Raw genomic sequence first — 24,688 nt, 5'->3', positions numbered from 1 at the left:
AATAAGTTATATTACCTACCTTGGAGATCAACCCCACAAATGGTTAAAACAAAAATATGAAATGCGTTGACATAGTTGAAAATCTTCGTAACATAAATTTTATACTCAAATATAAATGTGAATAAATATACCTTTCATTAAATTTAAATTATCATTATTTAACCTAATAAAATATATTATTTATCTCAGGAGTAATTGTGGCATGATTTTTTTTTAATGGATTGGTTTATGAAGAAAAAAAATAAGTATTTTATATAAAAATTACATATATTATTAGTACAATAATATAATAATACGATTTCTTCTCTCAGATCACTTTGTGCGAGGGAGACTCTATAATCTCCAATGAACTTCGCTTCGGCCCGCTATAGTCCGCTTAGAAGAAACGCTTTTCAATTCAGTCAGAAAGTGCTTTATCATTCTTTCCCTCAAAGTCAAACGGCGTTCCCAACGATTTGTAAACAAAAGTCTTTTCGATGGTTTTGTTTGTGGGTACGACTCTTCCACCCACTTCTATGGCCTATCTTGCCGCTCTCAGGACCCGAGTTCAACTTCGAAGCTCTGCATTTTCGATTACCCGAAAAGGGTTTTCTCCATTTCAACAAATTGCCCAATCTCGCCTTCAGTCCGGTGAGCTACATTTCTCGCTGTTTGCTTTAATGGGTATTCAATTTTGCTGTCAAAACTCTTGGCCCTTTTTCTATTTCGTTTCGATTCCTTCACTATCATCTGTTCTTTTTTGTGTATCTAGTTTATTTTCCGCTTCAACTGTTCTGTATTTTCATGAGTTTTCAAGCTGGGGATGTGGTGGATTGCTCATCAATTGAATGCCCGCTGTTGGGGAGATTTTGCATGGCTCACTATACTCACCATACTTTTATACTTCATTGTTCTAGTTACATCTTACACGGCACGATCGTTTATAAGTTTTTAAGAGGAAAATTGTACGAGATTTTCCTGATTACTTTGTTATGTTGTATCTTGTTAATCAACTGCGAGAACTGAAATTAGGCAAAATGTAGAGGGTTGGTCGTGGGCTTGAATATTATGTGATATTATGTGTGGTAATTCTTACTTTGTATTTACAGTTTCTGGTGGTGAGATTGGAGAGACATTATCTGCCAATGAATCAGAAATCATATTTATAGGTACGGGTACCAGCGAAGGAATCCCACGAGTGAGCTGCCTGACTGATCCTGTAAAGAAATGTCCGGTATGGTTTTCAATTTTCTGAGCATGAATTTGCTGGTTAATGTCAAAATGTTTAACAGTGGCTTAAATTACTTCTGAATGAAACGATTGTAAGAACCAAGAAGGAAACTAATGGTACCTACTAGTAGTGGACTTAAATAGCCAGTAGGAAGGTATTATAGGTTATAGAAATGTGGGTCTGTCACATCTGTGTTTATTTCGTAGGTTTATGACTTTTAAAGTCAGTGTATAGAATTAAAGTTGGGATTGGCAAGTATAGGTTTATGTTATATAAGCATATGTAGACTGTAGCCTTGACAAATTTATGAGCAGACTACAGACTTGACTTCTTAATTTCAAGTTATTTTGACTAACTCACGATCTAAACAATCTCAACAGCATTTTATGATTATTTTATTTTATTTTAGGTATGCATCAAAGCTGCAGAACCGGGCAATAAAAACAGGAGGCTTAATACCAGTATCCTAGTTCGATATGCTGGACCTTCTGGAAGTCGTAATATTCTTATTGACGTCGGAAAGTTAGTATAATATTACCATATGGTTTTTATTTCTTAGCCTTCATTCTGTACAAGCCTTTCTGTATTTTTTCTGTAATTGGAAACAGGTAAAAGATTTATCTTCTGTTGCTATATTTTTCTGATGCCTATTTTGACAATTCTATATTTTTCCTGCAGGTTTTTCTACCACAGCGCTCTCCGATGGTTTCCAGCATTTGGGTGTGTAATTAGTTTTTTTTTGCTTAAGTTCAACCTTTTCCATAGAGTAAATTTAGGTAGCTACTTGGTTAGTCCTAATGTTTGGTTGACTATATTAGATTAGGGGGCCCTAGATGCACTTCTATTGCTAAGAGCTTTAGAACCTAAGTTAATTAGTTTATGTTTACTTGTAAAGTTTCACATTCTTTTTGCATGGTTCTCATGCCACTTCTGTTATTTTTTCTGTGCCGTCATTCCTTTGTACTCTCACGTGGTATATGTGAGTTTCTTTTCTGGGGCAAGTTTTTGTTTCTTTTATATTTCCATAATATACTTTTTTTTCCTTTTCTTGTTTTAATAAATAATTTTTGGAAGGGCAAGCTCTAAACTCATGCATTTTGTAAGTCCACTTCAATCTTATCATTTGTTTGTTACAAGCATGGATAAAGAAAGTGAAGTGATGCATAAATGCCAAATGAGGATTCCATTTCCTTTCCCTATGGATGTTTCATTAGAAGGTACTAGACAGAAAACCTTATTTCTTGTGCTATTTCAAATTCTGTTTCATGAGTTTCAATGGAGTAACCATTTTACTGTTACATTCATTTCCAAGTTTTAATTTGTTTGCCCACCCCCCTTTTAACATGTTCATTTTACCACATAACCAAGATGTGGCATTTTTAATATGCTACAATTCAAGTTGTCGTTTTGTTTATATTTTTTAATATGTTATGATGTTGCCCTCAACTTGATCTTATGCCATACATTTTTTCGTATGATTTTTGCCTCATCATAACTAGTTGCATTTCTGACAGGGTAAGAACAATTGATGCAGTTATTATTACTCATTCTCATGCCGATGCAATTGGAGGTCTCAAACATGAATACCTTGCAATCTAATCTTATTTTAGATTATAAGAAAAGTTGCAATTTTCAAGAGTACATTGTTTTACTTCATTCCTTTATTACTATATAGCCTTCAAACTAATCATTGACCACTGTTTCTCTCTTCTTTCCTGTTTGCCTTTTCACCATCAGGTCTCGATGATCTTCGTGATTGGACAAACAATGTCCAGCCTTCCGTTCCAATTTATGTGGCTCAACGTGATTTTGAGGTTCCAACTTTTATAGTTTAATTTCATATTTATTTTCTTCATGTATCCATATTCCAAGATATTTCATTTTTATGCTAAACTATAAAAAATACCCTTAAATTTTTTCCTTACTTAAAAAATACCCTTATTCCTTCAAAAGTTCGATACTACCATTGACATTTTATCAACATTTCTAAACTATCTTTAGAGCAGAAATCCCTTAGAATGTTGGACAAAAATTGGGACTTGGAACAATGTAATGGTGACTTAGAATGGAGATTTAGATTACTATACTCTTCTCTAGTGACCATCACACCATTCCACGACCCAAGTTTCACCCGACATTCTAACGTGTTCCTGTTGTAGAGGTAGTTAAACATTTATAAAAGGTCAAGAGTAATATTGTGACTTTCGAAAGAATGAGGGTATTTTTGAAATAAATGGGAAAGTTCAGGTGTTGTTTATAATTCAACTTATTACTATTTTTTATTTTGATATTTGACACATAGTGAAATAATTTTTAGGTGATGCAGAAGACTCACTATTATTTGGTAGACACAAGTGTAATTTTACCTGGTGCTGCAGTTTCAGAGTTGCAGTTCAATATCATACCCGAAGAGCCTTTTGTAGTCAACGATTTGAAGGTACGAATCTTAATTTTGAATGGATTTGTTTTCTAAGCCTCCAAATTTTTAATGCAATAGAATTTTATCATCAGCTTGATTACATGCAGTGTTCAATTAATGAAAGAAGAAATTTTTTAGTAACATTTTCATTTTATTCTTGATTCTGGGTGATAATTGATAATCTTCTATTAGGATCCCTTCTAATAAGAACAATACTCAAGAATACAGATAAACTCAAGAATAATTCAATTATAGAAATATAGAAAAATGTATTGAAATATGCTATAATCTCATAAGCAAAGTAACAAGATAATAACCCCCAACCTTTCAAGAGGACTAGACTCTCCCAAATTCCCAATTAGGAAATCCTCACATAAAATTCTTCATACCTTCCTCTCAACCCATTCCCTCTATTTATAACTAAAAAGCACTAACAAACTTACTAGCTAATTACAAATATGTCCTAATAACCATATTAATATTCTACTAATAAGTAATAATCTTACTATTTCTCTAACTAGGGGTCTTACATTACTCCACCCTTCAAAGACACCTTGCCCTCAAGGTGGCTTACAAAACACAAAAATTAAAATTTAAGAATAGTTTTTTTTTAAAAAAAAATTATCTTTTACTATATATTTTTTTAACATAGTGAAAACAAAGAACCCAAACCAGCAGCCTTCTCTTCAACTAGAAATTGGGCTTCAGTTTCTTTCCTTGGACTCAACCCAAATCCAATAAGCAACCCATGAATCCATATTCTTTTTTCTTCATTTCCATTGGCGTTGTTCTCTAATGGGCTAGGCCCATTATCAATTTGCTGTCCAAAACAACATGGTAGCCTTTTCTTAAGTAATTCCCACTTCCCATATAAAATAACTTGGATTGCCCCAAATGCAGAATTCTTCAAACGTTGGGCCCATAAATCATTATCCTCCGTAAATGTAGTAGTGGGCTTCAAGCAATTCCAGCCCATAGTCCAGCCCACAATCATGCTGTCATTCCAGCCCATAAGCAAGCTCACAATTAGGCTGCCATTTCATCCAGTCTGAGGTCCCACCTCCAGACCCGTTTCTCTTTTTGTTTCCTCCCATTTTCCCCAAGTAGCCACCCCTTCCTTAATTTGCCTTATAGCAACATTATGGGCCTCTATAGCTAGATTAAAATAAACCCATTTGAAAATGCCAGACCCAAATAATTAGGGTTCAACTTTTGCCTATGGGTAACTAACTTGCTTCCAGATTCTTCCTTCCTCAGATCGCGCATGTGACTAACACATTCCTTTCCCGCAAGTCTCTCTTCACAAACATGGTGTGCGTTTCCTCCCCTCGGCTTCATATCCGTTCGTGCCTTTGCTTGCCGCGGGCAAGGGCCTATAGTCGATCTCCATATTCCTTTAGTTTTCCTCTCCGACCACCATATCTCAGCCTCGTCTGCCTCGACTAGTGCCTCCAACCACTGTAGCACAGCCTCATCTTCCATATACAACACTTCCAACCTCATCATTCTCCCATCCTCTTTTTTCGACGTTACCAACAGCGATTCAGTCTGTCGTACTCTTTGCCATCCTAGCACATGAGCCGCCAACGTGTTCTCTCCCTCGCGGCTAGCCATCCTTTGTTTCTTTGAGCGACAACCTCTCCTTCACCTGAGTCTTCATCTCCGGCCACAAAAACAATTGTTGTTGACTCTTCTCCATGGTTTCAGGGCTGTCAATCTCCAATTTCCTCATCACTTTTTCACAAAACTTGCCTTGGCGCCTTCCCCACGACTCCATCTCCAACCACGTTGTTCGTCGTTTCTTCTTTCGCTTGTCTCCATGTTTTCCCGCCGGTACTTTTCTCACCCTCTCCTTCTTTCGTCTCTCCAACTTTTCGACCTTAAATGAGTTCTTTCTTCGCTTTCTTCGATCCATTCTCACGGATATATTTCTCTGTCCTCGTTCCCTCTCTGATTTCCTCTCCATCTTCCTCGTTCGGTTTCCACCTCTAATTGAACCACTACCCTGCACCCAAGACTTCTTCGGTACTGATACATCGACAATCTTCAAACAACTGTTGGTCTTGATTTCGCTCACAAAATCGACATTCTCTTCCTCTTTTTTCTCTTTTTTTAGATTTTGTTGCAATTTGCCTTCATCGAAGCTTTTTGGAATAGTCTTTTTTTTTCCTTCTCGATTTTTGTAAATGTCTGTGAAGGATCTTCCTATGTTGAGATATCCTTTGTAAACTCATTGGAGGTTTCAGATTCGGCTTCCGTCACCAACATTTCCTGCTTTTCATCCCTTGAAGGTATGCTCCTCTGAATTTCAACAATCAATTGTTTCATACATTGAAATAGGGAATTGCAACATTTCTTTGATCTCAACTTTGTCTCTGTCGAGATCATCCAACCTCTCTTTCATTATTTTTTGAATCATTTTCTTTTCTTTTCTTTGGTTTCCTTGCAACTTCTCCTCCTAGATTTCTCTTTCAATTCTTTCCCGCTTGCAATCTGCAATCCATTTCTGCATTTGCTCCATGTCCATGGAGTTTCGCCTCTCTCGGCCGCCTCACGTTTGCAATCAGCACTCCATGTATCATGTATGCACTCACTCCCATGTCCATGGCTCTTCTTCCCCATTGCCAAACAAAAACAGTACTCAAGAAAGGATAGGTCTGATACCAATTTGTTAGGATCCCTCCTATTAAGAACAATACTAAAAAATACAGAATAAATTCAACAATTCAATTATAGACATAGAAAAATGTATTGAAATATTTTATAATCTCATAAGCAAAGTAACAAGATAACCTCTAGTCTTTCGAGAGGACTAGACTCTCTCAAATTCCCAATTAAGAAATCCTTACATAAAATTCTTCATACCTTCCTCTCAACCCATTCCCTCTATTTATAACTAAAAAGCACTAACAAACTTACTAGCTAATTACTAATATGCGCTCCTAATAACCATATTAATATTTTGTTAATAATCCTACTATTTCTCTAACTAGGGGCCTTACATCTTCTTTCATTTCTCTTCTAATGAACCTGGCAGTAAAATCATACGGGTTTATGATTTTGGATGATTTCTCAAATCTCTAGAGAGTTGTATTCAGGATTGTTCATCTGAAAAAGTGATGTTAGTTTTGTTTCAGTCTTCACAAAATCGTCATCTCCTCGAGGTTGCGTGGTCTCTCATGCTGTCTACTTCACTTCCATCTTACTTATGGGGGCTTGCAGTTCTGACTGCAGCTCATTTTGTTAATCAAATACCTTCCCGTGTCCTCCAACTCCGAACCCCTATTGAATGCCTCAAGGAGTCATACCCTACCACGCGACTTATTCCTGATGTCTCTCTCCGGATTTTTGGGTGCACTGCCTTTGTCCATAGTCATGACCCTAACCAAACTAAGTTCAGAAATGTGTCTTCGTTGGGTATCTTCTTCACCAACGAGGTTATAAATGCTTCCACCATTCTTCCCGAAAATCTTCATCTCCTTGGATGTAATATTCCTTGAGGATAAACTTTTCTTCTCCTTTAGTCATCTTCAGGGGGAGAGTACTAGTGAATAGACTAGTTGGTCCACATTTTCATTCCCATCTTCAGTCCCTACTGACCTTCCTGAACTCTTTCTTGAACCCATCCTGAGTGCCTATGACATTGTTCTACCCACTAAACAAGTCCCTTGGATAACTTACTACAGGAAGAATCTCATAAAGGAAATGGTGCCCCTTACTGCTTCGCCGACTCCGGTCCATGAATCTAAACCAACAAAAGCTCAAGGTACTACTGGCCCTGATAATACTAACTTGTGTGTTGAGGATGATATTGTTGATTTGGCTGAGAATGACAAGACTGATATGTTAGTTCCAGAGAATAATAGGGTTGCAAGTAGTGATGAGACTTTGAAAGAAACACGAGGGTGAGACTCTTCCTCAAGCTGAAAAATGTAATCAAAATCCCATTACAGATGAGGATTCAGACAAACCCGGGGATTATGATATCTCTATTCACAAGCCCATTGCATTGAGAAAGGGCACCAGGTCCTGTGCCAAGTACCCCATGCATAGCTTTCTGTCTTACAGTAATTTGTCTTCTGAGTTTAGGGTGTTCATTGCCAGCCTTTATACAACAACAATACCGAAAAACATACATATGACTATAGAAATTCCTGAGTGGAAGACTGCAATCATGGAAGAAACAAGAGCTCTTGAAAAGAATAATACGTGAGACCTTGTAACTCTTCCTAAAGGACATAAAACAGTTGGGTGAAGAAACAGTTAGGCACCAGGTCCTGCACCGAGTATCCCATGCATAGCTTTCTGTCTTATAGTAATCTGTCTTTTGAGTTCAGGGCGTTCACTGCCAGCCTTGGTACAATAACAATACCGAAAAACATACATATGGCTATGGAAATTCCCGAGTGGAAGATCATCGTCATGGAAGAAATGAGAGCTCTTGAAAAGAATAATGTGTGGGACCTTGTAGCTCTTCCTAAAGGGCATAAAACAATTGGGTGCAAGTGAGTGTTCACTCTGAAATATAAATCAGATGGAACTCTAGAAAGGTACAAGGCCAGACTTGTAGCAAAAGGGTTTACTCGAACTTATGGAATAGATTATTCTGAAACTTTCTCCCCTGTAGCGAAGTTAAACACGGTCTGGGTCCTTCTTTTTGTTGCAGTTAATAAAGATTGGCCTCTCCATCAACTTGATGTAAAAAATGCATTTCTGAATGGTGAATTAGAAGAAGAGGTTTATATGAGTCACTCCCAAGCTTTGAAGCCCAGTTTGATCATCAAGTTTGTAAACTCAGGAAGTCTTTGTATGGTTTGAAACAGTCCCCGAGAGCGTGGTTCGACAAGTTTACCATCTTTGTTAAGTCCCAAGATTTCACTCAGGGACACTCTGATCACACGTTTACAAAAAAGTCAATATATGGCAAAATTGTTGTTCTAATGATGTATGTAGACGATGTCTTGTCAGATTTTGCTGAGATCATTAGGCTAAAAAAGAAAATGACTGACGAGTTTGAGATCAAAGATCTAGGGAATCTAAAGTATTTCCTTGGAATGGAGGTGGCAAGATCAAGGGAAGGGATCTCTGTCTCACAACGGAAATACACTTTTGACCTGTTAAAAAAAACGGGTATGACTGGATATAGACCTGCTGATACTCCTATTAAATTCAATGTGAACTAGGAGATTCTGTTGACAAAGTTTCTGTTGATAAAGAGAGGTATCAGTATCTAGTGGGAAAGCTGATTTACTTATCTCACACTAGACCAAATATTTCCTATGCTGTCAGTGTTGTTAGTTAGTTTATGCAGGCACCCTATGAAGAACATATGGAAGTTGTGAATCAGATTTTAAGATATTTAAAAAATTCTCCGGGTAAAGGTCTGATGTTCAGGAAAACTGACAAGAAATGCATTGAGGCTACCAACTCTGATTGGGCAGGATTGGTTATTAACAGAAAGTCTACCTTTGGATACTATACTTTTGTGTGGGGTAACCTAGTTACTTAGAGAAGTAAAAAGCAAAATGTTGTTGCTAGAAGCAGTGTTGAAGCTGAATACAGAACTATGAGTTTGAGAATATGTGAAGAAATCTGGTTGAAGAAAGTTCTATCTGATCTTCACCAAGATAGTGTTTTCCCTATGAAGCTCTATTGGGATAATAAAACAGCTATAAGCATAGCCAATAATCTTGTACAACATGATAAAACAAAACATATGGAGATTAATAGACACTTTATAAAAGAGAAACTGGACAATGAAAGTATTTGTATTTCGTATATTCCATCTAATCAACAAGTTGTTGATGTTCTCACCAAAGGGTTACTCTGGCAAAGTTTTGACTCATGGGTAAGCAAGTTGGGTCTGATTGACATCTACGTCCCAATTTGAGGGGAAGTATTAGAAATAAGGGGTTTTGTTGATAGTTTATAGCCCCGAGGGTATTTTAGTATTTTACTTTACCCTAGGTTTATTTCCTTTTTTGTATTAGGGCGTGCTAGAGCCTATAAATATGGCTTCTTTTGTAACTTTCGTTTTATGTTAAAATAATAAAAAGACTCTATCGTGGTTTTTTCTCCTCGTTCTAGGGTTTTCCACGTAAACTCATGATTCTCTATTTTCATCTTTCAACAGTTATGAGAAGTGGGTATTGAATGCTTTCGAAGTAATGCTTGTTGATATGAAAATGCTACTTTAAAGTAATTGTAATTCTGATTCTTTCTTTTTCAGGTTACACCTTTACCAGTCTGGCATGGTCATGGCTATCGTTCATTGGGTTTTCGATTTGGCAATGTTTGTTACATTAGGTAAATAAAATCTGCTTCTCCATTTCAAAATATCTCAGGATTAAAATCAGTTTAGGATTTACAAATGCTTGTCTGCTTTTCTGGACAGTGATGTTAGTGAAATACCTGAAGAAACTTATCCACTGTTGAAAGATTGTGAAATTCTCATACTGGTATCTCTTTCTTTTTCTCTCTTTTCCATTAGTAAGAAACATACAGCTGAAAATAAGATAATAGTTGTGGTTTGGTTGACTTTCAGGATGCGTTACGGCCTGATCGATCTTCTTCCACCCACTTTGGGCTTCCAAGAGTAATTCTTCGCACTCATTCTATGTTTCCTAAGCATAAACCAAAGAAATGAAAGGAAATAGAATTAAGGTTTCTTCTTCTTTCTTTTCCTTTCAGGCTTTAGAGGAAGTAAGGAAAATACAACCAAGGAGAACTCTATTCATTGGTATCAATTTATTAATTTATTCTACCCCCACTTTTATTTCTCTTGTTTTCCGAACCTTTATCTATTGAATTCATTACCTTTCTCTCTGTTTAACATTATTATTGGTTTACAGTCTTTTGTTTGTACTTAACTAAATTTGTGATGGGAAATGAACTATTTGATATGAAGGTATGATGCATTTAATGGATCATGAAGAAGTAAACAGTTATCTATTGAAACTGAAGGAGACTGAAGGTGTTGATGCTCAACTAAGCTACGATGGGTTTCGAATACCAGTAACCCTCTAACTCTCTTCTTCTTAACATTTTATTACTTTTATGTTTTTCCCCATTAATTCTTTCACTAATTTAATTAGATCAATAAAATGTTATATATATGTATATATGTGAGTGTGTGCACACACATACAATATTATTTGCCTCTCAAATGTAGACCCATGACCTGCACTTTGATCTGGCTTTCTAATTATCTTTCGGCTCTCTTATGTAACTTTCATTATATTACCATTGAGGCGAGGTTGCCTTTGTTGAGGGTGAGTTTGGGATGATTTTACAAGGGCAAAGGGTTTTCACTCTTCAGAAGCTCAAAACTTTTGGGGTTTGGTTAAGAGAATCAAAAGTGATTTTTTATAATCACAAGGATATGTTAGAGAGTGCCAAGTCACTTTTGATTTTTAGTTAATCAGTTGGGAGATGATTTTCTGTCCCGCGATTTTGGCACTTTATTGACCAAAATCACTTGAGAAAGCACCTGTTGTATGTGAGGTGTTTGTGTTTTTTAGTAGAGTACAACATATGTGGATCTTGAAGATTGGTAGCAATATTATGATGTCGATTTTTTTTCTAAAAACATAATTAATTTTGAAACCACTTCTAGTTTATGAAAATCACTATTAAAAGCGTTGATCTAAATGTTAAAAATGACTTTTTATCATCTTATGAGTGTGCATAGATATATTACAAATCACTTGTATTTAAAGGCTTGTTTGATAGGTAATTTTTTTTTTTTTTTTTTTAGTGTATCTACGTTTTGAATTTGAAAATTTAAGAGGCAAAATTGTATTAAAAATATATAAAGGAAATATTAATAATTATAGTAGTTCATGTTGTAAACTTGCTACAAGTTCTAGTGTGTGTATATATATATATATGGAACACATTTAGAACCATTATTTAAATGGAAATCCAATTTCTAAATGTTCTAAAAATATGAAATACGACCTTGTTTTATTAATTTTTTTGTTTTCAAATTTTTGTTCACCTACCAAACATACCCTAAATAACTAGTTCAAATATCACTTTCAAACGTGCTTCAAAAGTATTTGAAAATATTTTTGTGTTCCTTTTCCTTATGGTTAATTGGAGAAATAAGGTGGTTTTAGAAGTTAATTAGGAAAAATGGGTGGTTTTTGAATTATTTAGGAAAATGGAGCTTTTTTTTTTTTGTCCTTGTTGAGATGCATTCTACAAATTTGTATATTTTTTTTACCTATCAAAACTGAATGCATCTTTTGAAGAGGCGCATTCAGTTCATTAAAAAACGAGAAAAAAAGAAAAAGATGGCTTGAATAATGTCTAGCAGATGCATTCATAAAAAGAAAAAAAAAATGGTAGCTTGAATGAGTTTGTTGAGCATATGTATTCATAAAAAGGGGGAAAATGTGTAAAGATAGGATTTTGTTTTTAATAAATTTTTAATTCTTTTTAACCCTAAATTTAGGGTAGAAATTTTAATTCCTTTAATATAAAATTAATCACCCCATTAGTCTTGTTTATTATAGTGATAATAATGTTACTCATTTTAATTTGATATACATAATAATCTTACTTTGATTAAGAATTTCTATATTTTTTATTAATTTGATATACTCTATATTAGTTTTAATAAGGTTCAATTTGTTTACTTCCAAATTATTGTTATTGTGTTTTATATATAAAAAATAATGTTATATATTTATAAAGTTTGTACTTTGTTCCAAAATTTTTTTTTATATATATATACATTTTTTTAAAAAGGATTATAGTTAATATTTATGAAAGTTGTACTTTGTTTCAAAAACAATCTTAAAACTTTTAAAAGCTTCACTAATACCTTTAAACCAACCAAAAAAATATATATTTTTTGAAGATACCTTCACCACCAATTTTTTTTTTTTTTTTTTTTGAAATTGTTAGAAACTTATGGAAAAACATGGATATTAACTTTCAACAATCGTACTTTGTTATTCGGTATTACGCCTAAGAGGACAACACATAATTGTTTCCAATCGTAGTTTCGTGACTCGATCAATGGTCTTCCATTAATCGGGATTGCAAATTGGATGACTACATCGTAGTGTGATTGTATACTCTTCGTGCAACATGTGGAATGTGTGTATTTTAAGGACAATTAATATCTAAAAGAATATGCACATGCAATAAGTGACAGAGTTTATAGAATCTCATGTTCCCACACCATGATTGTGTGTAACCATTGGGTTAGACTACTTGTACTACATCAAAGATGATTACAAAATTTTCACTTATTTGGCGTTCTATACACTTTAGTTTGAGCCCATCGTCAATAAAAAAATGTTAGCTTAATCCTAACTTTCACACTATTTATCCGAACGAATCACGAGTTAGAAACATTGGCAGACCATGGATTACTTGCCTGTAGAATGGAATGGATTAGAGGAAACATTACAAGATACGATGAACAATTTGTAGACAAGGACATAATAGATGAAATAGTCCCAATCGACCTCGATGCGATTTAGTCATTGGATTTCGTTATTATTTCTTGGTTTTTTCATGCAACTTTTTTTAACTGTTCATAACAAATGGTGTATTCCTCGACAAATTGTTCATGCTAATTGTAAATTTAGATATTAATTGTCCTTATTGATTGTAATCACAATGATTTATAATATTTTTATCTAAGTTAAATTTAATAATGTATTTGGGATTAGATGGACGATGATGTTAGCATAGGGTCATACGATGACTCAATTTTAAACTTACAGTGCAGCCATCGATCAAAAGTTGTTTGGGAAGACAAGCATATTGATGTTATGTATTGTTGACGATTTGATGTTATTTGAAGGTAGGAAGACCCAAACCCTTGTATCTTGAATTATCAAAGAGCTGCAGGATTCTATGGAGTCTCATGTATGAAATTTATACAATTAGACTGACATCTTATGATGGCATTAGTGGAACGATGGTGATAAGAGATACACACTTTCCACATGTTGCATGGAGAGTGTACGATTACACTATAGGATGTAGCCATCCAATTTGGACTTCCGATTAATGGAAGACCATTGATCGGGTCACTAAACTACGACTAAGAACAACTATGTGTTGTCTTCTTAGGTGTAATATCGAATGACATCGTTCTTAGGGGGGAGGTCATCTTAGCCTACCATGACTAGTTGAACAATGCAACAATTTTCATCAATCTACTAGATAATGCGAATAAAGATGAACTCCAACGATAGGCTCGAGCATATATTCTCACATTGATTGAAGGATTGGTACATACTGGCAAATCCAACAACAAAGTGCAACTAATGTATTTTCTTCTGTTAATAGATTTTGATGTTGCTGAGACGTACAGTTGGGGAGTTGAATATCTTGTATGGTTATATAGATAACTGTGTAAGGGTGCAGTTATAAATGGCAAAGACATTGTAGATTTGCTTCCATTATTGCATATTTGGGCGTGAGACCGATTTCCTCTTTTAGCACATCGACGACTAGAGATGTCCATGGGGTGGGGTAGGGACGGGGAAGTCTTCCCCGTCCCCATTCCTAGCCTCTATTTCAATCCTTGTCCTTGTGAAATTCCCCGCGAAGATTAGGGCAGGGAATTCGCGAGGATTGGATTCTCTGTAGGAAAAAATTTCCTGCTTATTTTTTCTATAATTTATTTATTTTTAACAAATTTTTAAATTTATTTTCAACCAAATAAGATTTTACATATTAAATGAGTTATTTTCAATAATTTTTTTATTCCAAAAAAACAATGTTCTTATAAAAATAATAATATTTTATGGGGTTGTTTTTATTATAGGCAATTGAACCATTTATTTACTAATATAATAAAATGGCAAAAAATTTCTTCATTTTTAAGAATAGTTTTTATTTTATTTTATTACATTCATGATCTTTAAAATAAGAAAGTCTTGATTATTAAAATATTTTTATTTTATTTTATTACATTCATGATCTTTAAAATAACAATTTATTATATATTGAAGTATGAAAAAATTAGGATGAAAATGTTTAAGCTGTGATTTTTTTAAAGTAAATAATAAAGAAATAAGTTGTAGAATGTGAGTGTTTTTTTTTAATTATTATTATTATTATTATTATTATTATTATTATTATGTGTGTATGTATATATGTAAATATGTGTGTTATACTCATCCGGTGGGGTGGGGATAGGGGTCGAAGAAGGGGAATGTAATCCTCGTCCTCGCCTCCATTTAGCCAACGAGGAGAAAATTTTCCCTACTCCCTCCCTCATTCCCCGTTCAATCGGGGATTCCCTACCCTGTTTCGGGTGGATCCCCATGGGGTCCCGACTCTGTGGGGGATCTTTATCTATGACTCCATCGATATGAGAACAACTTGGGTGACAGACCTAGGGTTGGCAACGGGGCCGAGTTGGGGCGGGGAGGGGTTCCTCGTCACCGTCCCTGATGGGGGGAATTTACACTCAACCCCACCCCCGTCCACACCATTTGAAGGCGGGGTTGGGGGCAGGGATTCCTCGTCGGGGAAATAGATCCTCACGGACCATTCCCCATTTCCCCTTTGTTGGAGACCTTTTTTTAAATTTTTTTTCAAAAATTTTCTTTGGTTTGGGTTTAGACACTTTAGTTGGGTTTAGATTGGGCCAAATTAAAAAATAAGCTAAATGTAAAAAATTAAAATATCTAATATATAAATATATTTAAAAATCTAATCGGGACGGGGTCAAGGTCAGGGACAAGGAGGGGATACCCCCCATCTTTGCCTTGTCCCAGTTCAAGGATCCCTCCTCGGTCAAATTGGAGATTCCTCTTCCCAATCAAGGTGGGGCCCCAAGGGGAATTTTGCCAACCCTTGGCAGACCATTTGCAATACGATAACATTTTTACCTCATTATTGTTCTGTCTCCATTATGAAATACTAATAACTAATGTTCACTTGTGATTGTTCACTTTTCTGTTATTAGAGTACGAAAGCATGTTAAACTGTGGTATAGATACATTATTGGATATGCTTATGCCTAACCAGGTAATATTATATTCATTTGTATATTATATATTAATAATATTCAATATTTTGGTTCACTCATATTATGACATATATGCATGCAGATTATTTGGGAGTCGTATAATCATCTCATCCAACTATTTCCCTATATTGCCTCCATGATAATGAGATATACTCATGGTTTTTTTGTTGTGGAGTGGCTTCACCTAGATTGTGTGATGCGTCAATTTGGGATGTTGCAACAAATTTTGCAACCTTGCAATACAGACGCTTGATTCCATTCACACAATCTACAAGGCAGACATGAGCGACATATTGTATATTTGGCTCCTCAAATTTCAATTTGGAAAAATCGACAAAATTTGTTTATTAATGGACTTCTTATTAACCACGGTGTAAATATCGAGTCTCGATATATTGAATGGTATTCCACCGTGAGCAGACGAAATATAACAAAAGCAGGAACAAAAGTAGGAGCATCCTATCACTTGTTGGTATGAGTTTATTATTTACTAAGAATGTTTAATTTTATTGCTTAATTACATGCCAATATAATTTATTAAGTCATTAATTTGTTTTCAATTATTTTTCAGTCTAATTTATCAAATCTGCTACAAGAGTCTTGCGTAGGCGCACTTCTATATATCGAGTGCGATATTTCGATGGTGATGTTCCAATTGAAGAATAAGGTGATCCAACAAGACATCAAGATGTTCCTATTCGACCTAATGTTTAGAATGAATATCCAGTAACCCCACTCGATCATTTTAACATAGTTCCATGATGTCATCCCTCTCAATATTTGAATTTTTTTCCAACAACCCTTAGTATGCTAAGTATGGAAGAAAGACAAACTTTACATGTTCGTCGAGATGTCCACAATCAATACGTGAAATACCAACATCGTGACAAAGGTATACATTTTACAGAGAAGGGTCAATCATCAAGTGTAAGAAGTTGTGGTGATCGTGGACATTATGTGACTCAATAAGATCGATTTAGGCGTAATAGGGAATCTTTTTCTGGTTATGAATAAGAACATTGTACTTGTAATCAACTTCATCAATCAAAATCAAGTGATAAAAATGCAATTTTATTCTACACCTCAAACACATCAGCATCCTAAAGAATCTTGAAAATCATTAATGTAATTGTTGAAAGTTAATATTCATATTTTTGAATAAGTTTCTAATAATAAAAAAAATGGTGAAGATATCTTTAATATATATATATATATATATAGTTTAAAGGTATTAGTGAAACTTTTAAAAAATTTAAGATTCTTTTTGGAACTAACATACAAATTTCGTAAATATTAACTATATTCGTTTTCAAATATATATATGAAAAAGACTTTTTTTTGGAACAAGTACAAACTTTACACATATTGATCATTATATTTTTGTATATATAAAACACAACAACAATGGTTTGGAATTAAACGATTTGAACATTATTAAAATTATTATCGAGTACATCAAATTAATCAAAGAATAGAAATTCTTAATCAAAGTAAGTTATTGTGTATGTCAAATTAAAATGAGTAAAGGAGGCTAATGAGATGGTTAATTTTATGTTAAAAGAATTAAAAATTTCTATTATAAATTTAGGGTTAAAAGAATTAAAATTTTGTTTAAAAAAAATACCATCTTTATACCATTTTTTTTCTTTTTTTGAATACGTCTGCTCAACAAACGCATTCAAGCTGTAATTTTTGTTTTCTTTTTATGGTACGTCAGCTCAACAAACGCATTCAAACAATCTTTTTTTTATTATTTATTTAATGAATTGAATGCATCTTTTCAAGAGGCACATTCTAATAAGGATAAATATATATATATATATAAACACCTCGTTTTTCTTAAATAGTTTGAAAACCACCTTTTTTTTTTCTAATTAGCTTCTAAACCCACTTTATGTCTCCAATTAACCCTTTTTTTTCTTATGTGAATTTGATCTTAATGTGCTTGAAACGAATTGGTTAGATTCCTTCACCCACAAAAATCCTTCCAATTCAACTTGCAACTTCAACCTAGTTTTCAATGATCAAATGTGCATAGCAAGTGATAACCTACATCAAACAAGGGGAGGAGAAATGGTACAAGGTCTAGGAAGAACAGTTGCTACAAAGATCTACTACCCATGACAAACGAACTGAAGACTCTGGACATGATCATCTATTGCCCACAGCAAATTATGCTGCTCATATTTGCTCGATCGAAGCAGTTCGTTGTGAGAAAAATGGTGGTGACATGAGTCTTAAGAGAAGGTAAGGAAGTTGAAATTTGAATTGATAAAACATGAGGGAAATCATGAATGTAGATAGAAAAAAAGGAGTATGAAATAAAAACCCTAAGGCTCATAGATTTGCATTTTTTTCTCTTACCAACATTTAAAGAACAAATTAGTTGTAGTGAGAAAAGGTAATCTAAGAGCTTCTTATTTTCGAATATAATGCACTCACTCCAAATGAACAAATTGAAACTGAACGTAGTGATACCTTATTGTCTGATTTACTCGATCTCAAATTTTAATTAAAAAGACAATTGTATTTTTTTCATCTAAAATGACACCAACTTTTATTTAATATTATATATATATACACTTTATCTTTCAATATCCATGACTCATTTGCCAATTAAATTTATTAATCATCTCTCCAAATCTAACTCTAACTCTAGATTCATGGATAAAGTTCAATATAACAGATTAAAGGGGTGATTGGAAATAGTAGGGATATAACTAACAAATCAAAGTCTTAAACAAATACTACAAACGAAAGTAGTGTTGCAAATGTACTTCAATTGTGGAGGGAAAAGTCAATGCAGGAGTTCGACAACAAACTATTCGAGAGGAAAGACGGATTAACGACTAGGACATCTTGCATAGATATCTCGGATGACCTGTAGTTCTACGTACATTTCTTTTCATGAAGTATTTCCCATTAAATTTGTCTGAATAGGCCAAACAACAATTTGAGCAATCTGCAAGGCCGTCAATTAGAACCTCCTCTGTTCGTGCGAATTCCTCCTCTATACGTAACCCGAGTTCCTCCGGTGAGCTTTGACGCAAGCCTTCCAGCTCCTCTATTCTTGATTCGGTCAAGACCTCTGCCTCCTCGCCAACCTTGATTCGTTCCAGATCCGATCAAGATCCATCAAGCCTTCCAGATTCGATGCTTCCAGTACCGTTGTGCTTTCAAATCTGACGCGAGCCGAGCCGATCCGGTCAAGTCGAGCTAAGCCGATCCGGTTAAGTCGAGTCGAGTCGATCTGAACAACTCGAGCCGAGTTGATCCGGTTACGTCGAGCTGAGTCGATCTTGTTAAGCCGAGCTGAGTCGATTCTATTAAGTCGAGCTGAGCCGATCTTGTCAAGCCAAGCTGAGCTGATCTGTGTTGACTGAGTCGATCCGATTTAGTCAAAGCCAAGCCTCTGAGCCGTTTTCAGTCAAGCCAAGTAGTTGAGTTAGTTTCTTCTCTTCCCAAGCCGCCAAGCCACATGGAAAAAGATAATGTATTTAGCCCTATTAGTACCATTCTTGATGGGATAAATTATATTACTTGGGCTCATCAAATGAAGAGTTTTCTAATTGGGCGTAAATTATGGCGCATTGTCACTAGTGATATTCCTCAGCCAGTCAAGATATCAATTGAGGACGATACTAAATTCATCGAACGATTAAAGGATTGGGATAGCAAAAACCATCAGATCATCACTTGGCTCAGAAATATGTCTATACCGGCCTTTCATGTTCAGTTTGATGTGTTTAATGATGCCAAGAGTTTGTGGGATTTCCTATCTACTCGGTTCTAGTCCGTTGGCTTAGCTCACTACTATTAACTGCACAACACTCTTGTTAATCTTAATCAAGAGACAAGGCAATCCGTTAATGACTATTTGGCCATGCTTCAGACAATTTGGACACAATTGGATCAAGCTAAAATTAGTACCGATCATCTTCGTCTTATCAAGGTTCTTATGGGGCTTCGTCCAGAATATGAGTCGATCCGTGCTACTTTACTACACCGTAGTCCCCTTCCGTCACTGGATTCAGCAATCCAGGAAATTTTTTTTTAAAAAAAAAACGTCTTGGTATCACTTCTTCCAAGCAATCTGAAGTTGTCCTTGCAAGCACTCATTTACCCGGTACCTCTGGAGCTACCTTCTGTAAAAACTGCAAGCTTACTGGGCATAAGTTTGTTGACTGCCCAAAAGTAGAGTGCAGATACTGTAAAAAACGAGGTCATATTCTGGACAACTGCCCTACGCGACCACCGCGACTACTAGGACATACTTCCAAGTCTCGACAAAACCTGGTCTTAGCTCTACTTCTGCTGTTGCTACTATCTCCTTTGTTGATTCTGAACCTTCTCCGCCTACTTTTCAAATGAGCAACTTACAAAATTTGCTTAAACAGGTGATTTCATCCAATTCCTCAGTGCTTGCAGTCTCCCCAAGTAATATATGGCTTCTTGATTCCGTTTGTAGCAACCATATAATGTCTGATTTTCTCTCTTCTAACTACATCCACTCCTGCCAAATCTCTTCCACCCATCTATGTTGCTGATGGTAGTTGTATGGCCATAACCCATGTTAGCTCCATTGACACTTCCAAGTTGCAACTTTTTAATACTTATTGTGTTCCAAATCTGACCTTTAACCTTGTCTCTGTCGGGCAATTGTGTGATCTTGGTTTAATTGTTTCTTTTTCTTCTATTGGGTGTCAGGTTCAGGATCCACAGATAGGACAGACAGTCGGTACAAGTCGCAAAGTGGAAGATTGTTTGAACTCACATCGCTACAACTTATTGTTTGTTCTCTTTCTGTTGCTGTCATTGACTTTGCTATATATCAGTGGCATCTTCATCTCGGTCATGCTTCTTTCGAAAAACTCCGTCATTTAATCTCTAGTAAAAATTTGAATAATGTCTCCAAATTTGTATCTTTTGACTGTTTGAATTGCAAACTTGCAAAACAGCCTGCATTATCTTCTTCCCAATCCAATTCTATAAGTGATCGACCCTTTGACTTAGTTCATTCTGATATTTGGGGACTGCTCCTATCTCCACTGTCAATAAGTATCGCTATTATGTCTTGTCCATTGATGATTACTCTCAGTTTACCTAGACATATTCTCTTAAACATCGTTCTTCCCTGTCTCAAATATATATTGATTTTGCTAATATGGTTCACATCTAGTTCTCTAGCACAATCAAGGTTCTGCATATAGATAACTCCTTGGAATATAAAGACTTTAGTCTCCTTCCCTTTCAAACCTAGCAAGGCACTCTTGTTTAGCGCGCTTGTCCCCATACCTCTCAACGGAATGGGCAATCGAAACGGAAACATCGTCACATTCTGGACTCTGTCCAGGCCCAACTTCTGTCTACCTCTTGCCCTGCAAAATTTTGGGGTGAAGCCACTCTTACCTCTATCTACATAATCAATCACCTTCCTTCATTTGTTCTTCAAAATGCTTCTCCATTTGATTGCTTATATGGTACTTCTCCTGATTACTCTAACCTTAAGATCTTTGGTTGTGCATGTTTTGTACTTCTTTACCCCCATGAACATACCAAATTAGAACTGCGTGCGCGTCTTTATTGCTTCCTCGGTTACGGAACTGAACACAAAGGTTTTCGTTGTTGGGATCCTCTTTCTAACAGATTGCACATCTCTCAACATGTCACCTTTTGGGAGCACACCATGTTTTCTAGTCTCTCGATCTTTCATGACTTTCTCTTGAGTCCTCTTTCCTATATTTCTAACAATACTTTTGATCTTTTCCCCTCCTCTACATTCTTCTCTGAATCTGAGTTTGAGCAATCTGTGCCAGTCTCTATTGATCGTGATCAGCTTTCTATCTCATCTGTGGAAACTGAACCTGTTCATGACCCTGCTTCTCCTATTCGAAGCTCCACTAGGATAAGGGCACCTCCTATTCGTCTTCGAGATTTTCACTGTTTTTCTACTATCAGTTCCTTGGTTGAATCTACCTCTTTTCATGAGGCAAATACTAATCCTCTGTGACAGCAAGCTATGAGAGAAGAACTTCAGGCTCTAGACAAGGTACACACATGGGACTACGTTGATTTACCCCTGGTAAAAAACTCATTGGTTGCAAGTGGGTCTACAAGATCAAGACTCATTCTAACGGTTATATTGAGCATTATAGAGCTCGATTAGTGGCAAAAGGCTATTCTTAGAAGTATGGAATCGATTATGAAGAGACCTTTGCAACTGTGGCACAAATGACATTTGTTCGGTGTCTCTTAGTAGTTTCTGCAGCCAAACACTGGCCACTTTTTCAAATGGATGTCGATAATACCTTTCTTAATGGGGCCTTATCTGAGGAAGAATACATGCAACCGCCCTCAGGTGTCTCTTTTCCATCCCAGAAGGTATGTCTCATTCGTCGAGCATTGTATGGTTTAAAGTAAGCCCCTCTGGCTTAGTTTGCAACTTTTAGTTCCACCATCACTTAACTTGGATATACATCCAGTCCTCATGACACATCACTATTTACGCGACAGACAACTCATGATATTATTCTTCTTCTCTTGTATGTTGATGATATGATTATTACTTAGGATGATCCTCAGGCTGTTTTTAATCTACAACACTACCTTGGTGAACACTTTGAGATGAAGGATTTGAGCTCACTTAGTTACTTTCTTGACCTCGAAGTATCTTTGAGCTATGCTAGTTATTCGTTGTCTTAAGCGAAGTATGCCTCAGATCTTTTGGTGCGCTTCGGTATCACTGACTCTACTACGGCTCCAACAACACTCGATTCCAATGTTCGCTTGTCTCCATTTGATGGAGTTCCACTTGAGGATGTCAGTCTCTATCGTCAACTTATTGTCAACCTTATTTATCTGACAGTCACTCATCCTGACATTGCATATGATGTTCACATTATTAGTCAATTCATGGTTGCGCCTCCAACTATACATTTTACTGTTGTTCTTCGTATCCTCCTTATGTCAAAGGAACTTTGAGACATGGACTTCAGTTCTCTTTCCAGTCTTCCCTGGTTTTGTCTGACTACTCCGATGTTGATTGGGCTGGTGATCCTATTGACCAGCGTTCTACCTTCAGTTATTGTTTCTACCTCGGTGACTCTATCATTTCTTGGCGAAGCAAGAAACAAATTTTGTTTCCCGTTCTAGTACAGAGTCTGAATATCACGCTTTGGCTGATGCTACATCAAAGCTCTTGTGGCTTCGTTGGCTTCTTGCTGATATGGGAGTCCCTCAGTCGTCCGCAACTATTCTTCACTGTGACAATTGTAGTGCCATCCAAATTGCTCACAATGATGTTTTTCATGAGCGCACCAAGCATATTGAGAATGATTGCCATATTGTTCATCATCAGCTCCTGAGTAAAACTTTACTTTTACGATATGTTTCCACCAATGAGCAACCCGTTGACATTTTTACTAAAGCTTTGTCTCCCGGTCGTTTTCTCCAACTACTTAACAAACTCAAGTTGATTCTGACCTTACCACCTTGAGTTTGAGGGAGGGTGTGAATGTATATTTAATCCAACTTTAGCATGGTTAGAGCTTTGTAGGCTATATTCTTCGACTGTTAGTGTAGTATTTATATTTCTTGTACATTTCTCATAAATATATACTTTTGATAAATACATACTTTAACATATCTTTTTCAAATATGATTATTAAATCATTTTACAATGGAAAAGACTTATGTCTAAAGCCTTTTGCATTAGAGTGACTTTGCATGAAAGACGTTAAATAATTAGAGGACGAACAAAATGCTTTAATGTATAGACAATATTGGCAGTAATATTTCCTTTACCCTCACTCACACGTCGCATATACTTTTCTCGCAATCGATGCACTTACACTCATTCCATTTAAAACCACTACATCTTAACCCCAATATCACGACAATCATAATGTATTCTTTCTTTGAGGTCCTCACCCTTGACTCTAAATTTGGGTTGATTTGTATGTTGCACTTGAAATGTTTTTTCGTTATCATCTTCTTGACGTCGGTCAAAATCTTAGCTTAAACGTGTCCGTATTGGCTGACCATCAATTGGATTTTACATGTAATGTTGATAAATGAATAATAAATGAAAATTCCAAAAATTATTATATACAATTAATCATTTAAATGCTAAATTTAGAGTTTGCATGTAACGTAGATACACGTGATTAAAAAAAAGGTCATTTATAGCTAAATTAAAAACAAAGTTAAAACTAACTTAAAAAAATAAATCCATACACATTCTAATCTATTTCTTTTCAATAAAAAACAAATCTAATTTTTTAATAATAAAATATATATTTCGATCTAAATATGGTTGTTAGAATTTTGGATTAAATGGTCAATTGAAAACTTTCATTTCCAACGGAAGCTCTATGTGAATTTAGGATTTTGTCTAGGACTAAAAGAGATACAATCGTATAGAACTCAAAGATATAGGATGAGTTATGTGTGATATCTATTGTTTAAATTCACCAATAAAAAGAATAGTTCTAGAGTTTTGTCTCATCATTTCTTTGGTAAATTCGATAAGTATTTACTAAGAAAGTTTCAAGTCCAAAAGACAATATTTCGATAGACATATTGATATCAACAGATATTCATGTAAATAAAAAAAAAAAGTTCACAAAATTCACTTAAATAATAATTAAAGTAGTTTTATTTCGATTTTCCAAACTAGATTATAGATCTTTTATTCACTTTTAGATTAATAGATAGATCTTGTTTGTTTGGTCTGAACGGTTTTTTTTTTTCCTCACTTTCTTTCATGTGAGGGATTATTGAATTTTATTATATTGTTAAAGGAAGTAATACATTCATGAATTGAAACATCAATTGTTGTTTAACGTCATAACATTCAAATTGGTTGATGTTTTATTTACAAATTTAACTTTCTTTTATAGTTTCTTCCACTTCAAGAGTTATATTTGAGTATGGTCAAGTAATAACTTAAGTGAGTTATATTTGACAAATATTTCAATTTTGTATTTATTTATTATTTTTTTTGGAGAATCAGTAAGTTGTTAGCCTGTAAATAGTAATTTCTTTCTTCATT

At 35.2% G+C, this 24,688-nt stretch overlaps 1 protein-coding gene across 7 annotated transcripts; it reads left to right on the top strand.

Annotated features, from left to right (window-relative positions):
- Nucleotides 1-315: 315 nt before the first annotated feature.
- LOC120091422 (putative hydrolase C777.06c) lies at nucleotides 316-16,692 on the top strand. 7 transcript variants are annotated; one of them, XR_005485716.1, is made up of 14 exons: nucleotides 316-630; nucleotides 1,089-1,213; nucleotides 1,620-1,732; nucleotides 1,889-1,930; nucleotides 2,725-2,780; nucleotides 2,948-3,024; nucleotides 3,528-3,647; nucleotides 9,859-9,935; nucleotides 10,024-10,087; nucleotides 10,174-10,224; nucleotides 10,320-10,368; nucleotides 10,537-10,643; nucleotides 15,825-16,108; nucleotides 16,208-16,349. XR_005485716.1 is itself a non-coding variant. In XM_039049465.1 (14 exons), the coding sequence occupies exons 1-13, from the start codon at nucleotides 477-479 to the stop codon at nucleotides 15,589-15,591; spliced, it is 1,053 nt and encodes a 350-aa protein (XP_038905393.1). In that variant the 5' UTR covers nucleotides 316-476; the 3' UTR covers nucleotides 15,592-15,635; nucleotides 15,719-15,813. The 7 variants fall into 7 exon arrangements, 5 of the variants coding, with proteins under 5 accessions (XP_038905393.1, XP_038905384.1, XP_038905375.1 ...); XR_005485715.1 differs by having other exon boundaries at nucleotides 15,719-16,108; XM_039049465.1 differs by lacking the exons at nucleotides 15,825-16,108; nucleotides 16,208-16,349 and adding exons at nucleotides 15,574-15,635; nucleotides 15,719-15,813.
- Nucleotides 16,693-24,688: the final 7,996 nt, after the last annotated feature.

Source organism: Benincasa hispida, chromosome 1, assembly GCF_009727055.1.
Source record: "Benincasa hispida cultivar B227 chromosome 1, ASM972705v1, whole genome shotgun sequence".
Taxonomy (NCBI): Eukaryota; Viridiplantae; Streptophyta; class Magnoliopsida; order Cucurbitales; family Cucurbitaceae; genus Benincasa; species Benincasa hispida.
Note: the sequence above shows the minus strand (reverse complement) of the source record. Positions and strands in the feature narration are given on the sequence as shown.